Below are 5,677 nucleotides of genomic sequence, written 5' to 3'. Positions count from 1 at the left end.
CCCGGTATCGACGTCAGACTGACTGGCCTGTAATTTCCCGGATCTCCTCTGGAACCCTTCTTAAAGATGGGAGTGACATTTGCTACCTTCCAGTCCTCAGGAATGGAGGCAGATTTTAAGGAAAGATTACATATTTTTGTAAGGAGATCCACAAGTTCACAATTGAGTTCTTTCAGAACTCTCGGATGTATGCCATCTGGGCCTGGTGATTTATCAGTTTTTAAGTTGTCTATCAGTTTTAGGACCTCCTCTCTCGTCACCTCAATCTGACTCAGGTCTTTGAACACCCCTCCCGAAATCAGCTGTTCTGGAGTGGGCAAGCACAAGAGGCTGGAGAAATGTTTTCAGAGACGACCCTCTGTAGACAAAAGGCCTTACATTTGGCTCTCAGCTGAAGGATCTTAGAGAACAGGTCTTGGGAAGGACATTCACCAGACTCCCATGGGTCGCTACTGCCCATTAGTGTAAAGAGCTGTGGACAAGATAGACCAGTGATCTGACTTGCTATAAAACCTGTTCGAATATCTACGTAATGTAAGTGGAATGTATCTCTCTGGAGTGAGAGAGGCCATACTTTCAGGAGGGGTCACACAGGCACCTGAAGCTGCCTTATACTGAATCAGACCTCTCCCCAAAAGCATTCAAAGACTCTACTCAGACTGGCCGTGGCGCTCCAGGGTCTCAGGCAGAGGTCTTTCACATCACCTCCTACCTGATCCTTTCAACTGAAGATGCCAGGGATTGAACCTGGGACCTTCTGCCTGCAAAACCAAAGGCTCTTCCCCTGAGCCACAGCCCCTCCTCGTGACTCAGTGACGCTTGGTCCATGTGGGTGGAAAAGGTGCCCCTGCTGTGAAAGCCGAAGCGATCAGGGTGGGAGCAGGTGAGGATGGCATCTGCACGTCCCTTTGCCTCTGCATCATCCTCTCCCCAAGGGGGCGTGTGTGTGCCTGGGATCGCGAGTCATAAAAATGAACAGTGGAGACAGGAAGTGAGCGCGAGGAGTGCCACTCAGTGGCTGGTTCACGTGCAGCAAAACACACCCCCTCTCTCAGAAGATGTGGACTCCAAGGGACAGGATGGGTAGGCTATGGCCCCGACCAGTCTTCCCTCTAAGCTGAGTTAGTGTGAGCTAGCTCATAGTTTTTTAGTCTCCAGCTCACAGATTTTTGTCTTGGCTCAGGAAGGAGGGCTCCAGAGCAAACTAATTTACACAGTAGACAAATTGCTCACACACAACTTTAATGCCGGTAGCTCACCAAGTAGAATTTTTGCTCACAAGACTCCACAGATTAGAGGGAACATTGGCCCCGGCTCAACAAAGCAGTGGTTGACATTCCCCCCCCCCCCCCGTCTGCCACAGAAGTGAATAGAATTGTTTACCTTTGAGAGTGCATTTGAGCCCATTAACACTGAGGTGAACTCAGCCAATCAGTTGTAAACTCTAGCCCGACATTTTTAAGGGTGCTTAAGTCAGGAGTATGAATTTTGTTTCTCGTTTTCATCTCAGGGCTGGCTAGCGGAGGTGGAAGGCCGGCTACCAGCACGGACTGAGCAAACTCGGCGTCAGAGTGGAGTGTGCGAATCGCAGAACACCTTGACTGTCAACAACTGTGCCCAGGACCGTGAGAGGTACAGTATCAGCATAGCGCTCTCCTTTCCGCCGAGCTCAGCTACTGTTTGTGTTTTCCTGTGTCTTGATGCTTCGGTTTGTCTCACTCACAGCCGACCTCAGCGTGCCCTGAGATGGGGCAGGGGCCGAGGCCCAGGACATCTGGCGGGGCTCACTGCCACTGTGGCCCCCCCCCCCCCCGTCTGTGCCCGTGCTCCCAGTTGCTCAGCATCATTGGAGAAGGACATGGGGGTGGTGCAGGGAACTGAGCATGGGTGGTGGGAGAGCCTGCAAGGGGGGGGAGGCATGCATGGGCTGGTGAAGAGGCCACGAGGAGGTCCTGGTGAGGGGCAGAGGGGGTCCCTGGGCATTGTCTGCTCAGGACCCCCCAAAACCTGGAAGTGACCCTCCTCACACTTGCTGACAAAAGATATCCAAACCATGCATGTACTTTGGCCCTCTCTGGATGATTCTGTGATTTAGTGGGGTGTTTTATATGTATGTCACTGTGGATTAAAATGTAGGCCTCTCAAGTAAGAAAGAGGGCAACCAGATGGGTGATTGTAGTGTGTTATGACTGCATGGTAGCTGCATCCAAGGGGGTGGAGTTGACTGGTTTGTGTGTGGGGAGGGCGGAGAGATTTAGTGTGCTGTGGAGTGTGAGAGAAGTCCGTGCTCTGCACGGAAGTTATGAGCCTAAGCGGTAAGTGAAGACATAAAACCTTTCAGGAAATTCTGAGCCTAACAGACAAGTCAGGAAATTAAACTTTGTGGAAGTTATTAACCTAAGTGGCATGACAAAATAAGACTTTGTGGCTAGGTCTTTTTGAGGAATGTTAGAGAAAGAAGAATTGTACCTTCCTGAAACCATTATGCTTATGAGCTTTACTGAAACCATTACACTGTTATAGTTCTAAATAAACTCCATTTATGTTTAAGAGAACTGTTTTGTTTAGACAAAACGACCCCCTTTTACCTGAGAGCGGCCCTTCCCACTGTCCTGTTCTTTGGGCCCAGCTAAAAATTCGAAGGCAAGAGCCCTTTGATGGCTCTACAGGGAGGTGTTACATATGAGGGGTCTCAGAAAAGAGCAAAACGTTACAGAGCCGGTCCTTCAGAGGGGTGAAATTCGGCATCCAGAGCTCGGCAGGGAAGACGGAGGACTTGTGGAGCTCGAGCCCTGTCATTTTGGGGCAGAACAGCCCCAACTGGTCATCATTTATCTTCTTCAGCAGCCTTCACAAAGCTTCTACCAGGTTAATCCAAGATAGTAGGTTACTCAGGTGCAAAATCCAAAGACCACCTCCTCAGCTTCCGTTAGCAAGTGTGCCACGGAAAGTCTCTGGGGTGACCTTGGGCCATTCACATTCTCTCAGCCTATCCTACCTCGCAGGGTTGTTGTGAGGATAAAACAGAAGAGAGGAGAAGGCTGCTTTGGGTCCCCATTGAGGAGAAAGGCAGAGTGTGTGTGAAATGAAGAAATAAATAACACAGGACACACTCTACTAGAAAGCTCTCCTGGGCAAGCTCAGTGTGACTGGAGAACTTCTCAGTGGATTGTGCCTCTGTCCCGTCCGGGTGCATCAGATGGTTTTTTTGCCTCCCTTTCAGTCATCCCAGGTCCTCCGCCTTACTTTACCTTGCCTTGTGATCAGGGGCCATATCTGGGCTTCCGCGGCTTCTCACTTTCAGCAAGGGCAGTTTCTCATTATGGAGCTCCCCCTGCTGGCTGAGAATGGAGGAAGCAGCCCGACTAAGGTTGGCTGGTTTTTGGAGACTACCTTGCTGCGATCTCAGTCAGCTGTTGACTATGGGGTCAGGCTACATGAGCACTCTGTGCCTGGCCAGGACCCCCATTTGTGCCATGACCAGAATCAGTGGAGGGTTTTTTTTGCAGTGTTTGTCTTGGATACAGACTGCAGTTTCATTGTACAAGCTAATTGGTTGCGACCTTCTCTTAACTCAGAGGTGTTGAACTTATTTGTTTCGAGGGCCTGATCTGACATAAACGTCACTATGTCAGGCTGGGCCACGTGTGCCATAAAACATAATGCCAGATACTGGAGATATAAACTGTATCAAGGACAGTAGCTGGTAAGCTCCAAGTTGGTGTGTCCTCACTGCAAGGCCCCCTGGGGTGGGAGGGGGGTGCGAAGGAAGACCCACATGGGCGGACTGGAGAGCCAGCGGTGCAGCACTGGGCAGACGCTCCCACGCTGCTTGACTGCTGCAGACGAGGTTGTTCCGCCACGCTGGAGCCACAATTGGAGTGGCTCTGCCCACTTCCCCCTGACCAGTCTCCTGTTCCCTCCCTTGCACCAGTAGCTCACGGGCCACATAAGAGCCCTGGATGGGCCGGTTCCGGCCCACGGGCCTTATGTTTGACACCCCGTCTTAACTGGTCCTCCCTCCCGGTTTGTCTCTCTTCCCCAGTCAACTTTGGATGCCTCTTGTTTTGGGTGCAGCAGACTAACATGGCCAGCCCTAAAGGAGCTTGCTGTGAATACCCTGTCCTTTTGAGATCAGAATGCCTCCTTGTCATATTTCCTGCGCAGCTGAGAAACTTGAGTTTGCACTGCTGTTCTGTGGGCCTTCCCTTAAAACATGCAACTGGGACGCTTAGTGCAGACACCGGGTGCTCTGTGGTTTACAGTCTGTCCAGGATCATCAAGATTGGATGGATGTCTTTTCCTTGGCTGGTCCCGATCTTGAAAGTTGGACATGACCGGCACCCCTCCCGCCATATTTATTTATTTAGATTTTTAGGCTGTCCTTCCCTGCAAGCAGGGTTCAGGGCAGCTTACAACAGAAAGGAACATACAATAAATAACTAGAAGTTAAAATCCTATAATAAAATACATAGTGCATACATGAGCAATAATTTTTAGTCCCCTCCAAGAGGGTGAGAAAATTTCAGATTTCACAAGCCTCTTGGGGGGGGGGGGGCTTGTGGAGAATGGAGGGGATGAGTGCCGGACTACCTGCTGTCCCGAACCAAATGTCTGGAGGAATATGTCTGCCTTACATGCTCTGCGGAAAGGTAACAACTCCTAGTGGGCACAGATGTTCTCTGGCAGAGAGTTCCACCAGGTGGGGGCCAGGGGGCCACAGCTCCCTGTAGAAATAGGCCTGGGGCTCTTTAGCTTGGAGAAACGACGACTGAGGGGTGACATGATCGAGGTTTACAATACAAGAGTTCTCATCGGCTGTCGGGCGGGGTGGGTGGGGGAGAGCTGCCTGGCTCTCACCTCCTTTACTCAGTTGCAGGCATCTTCACGCCCCACACTTTGTGTCCTGGACATTCCAAGCAATTGCAGGCAGCTATTTATGTATTTATTTTATTCGATTTGTACCCCGCCCTCCCTACCAAGGCAGGCTCAAAAAGATCTCTCAGGTGCACAGTGCTATTACTGTGATGTGGCTTCTTCATATGAACCAGTAGTGCACCACTGGCCAGAGGGAAGGAGCTGGGGCACCACCCCCTATATGGAAGGCCTGACCACCACGTCGTGACGTCATCAAATGTAGGCATAACATTCCCTGAGCTCTGCAGTTTCCAGCTACTGTCACTAGTGTTTTAACTTGCAGTTTCTCGTGTACCCAACAAGATATTCTCTTGATTCTTTCACTGCAGTATTCCAGACACTTCACACTAGCTTACAGTGTGACTGAGTTAAGTTTCCCTTGCATATTTGAGTGCATGTTTCGTATAATTTACAAGCATATCAGAGGGGAAAGTGGTGGATGTCTATTGTATGATGGTATGGTGTTGTCAAATAACTTCTGGTTTTCAGTATTACTTTTTATTTACCATTGACACTCATGAGATAGAAATATGCACAAACTCATACTTAGGTAAGAAGTTTTCACATACAGTAAACAAAAGGGGGGGGGAAATATTTCTACATGAGCCCTGATGGCCTCGGGTCGGTGGGAGAGTTTGCATTATGTATAATCTCAAAGCAGATCTGTGCAAGTCCATTTCAGCCTCCAGCCTTCCATTTTCTGGCCTGTGGTAATTATTTCCCCCCTCCCCCCCAAAAAACACCAACACATATGATTTAA

At 49.9% G+C, this 5,677-nt stretch overlaps 1 protein-coding gene across 13 annotated transcripts in view; it reads left to right on the top strand.

Moving 5' to 3' along the window:
* FNBP1 (formin binding protein 1) overlaps positions 1 to 5,677 on the top strand; it is a 173,824-nt gene that overhangs the window by 154,653 nt on the left and 13,494 nt on the right. For all 13 annotated transcript variants that reach the window (XM_015411601.1, XM_015411679.1, XM_015411671.1 and 10 more), the window contains one exon: positions 1,511 to 1,632. In XM_015411601.1, the coding sequence (XP_015267087.1) occupies positions 1,511 to 1,632 (122 nt within the window). The remainder of the gene's footprint in view (positions 1 to 1,510; positions 1,633 to 5,677) is intronic.

Source organism: Gekko japonicus, unplaced genomic scaffold (assembly GCF_001447785.1).
Source record: "Gekko japonicus isolate JY-2015 unplaced genomic scaffold, Gekko_japonicus_V1.1 scaffold463, whole genome shotgun sequence".
In the NCBI taxonomy this organism is placed as follows: domain Eukaryota; kingdom Metazoa; phylum Chordata; class Lepidosauria; order Squamata; family Gekkonidae; genus Gekko; species Gekko japonicus.
This window is presented reverse-complemented; position numbering and strand designations above follow the sequence as displayed.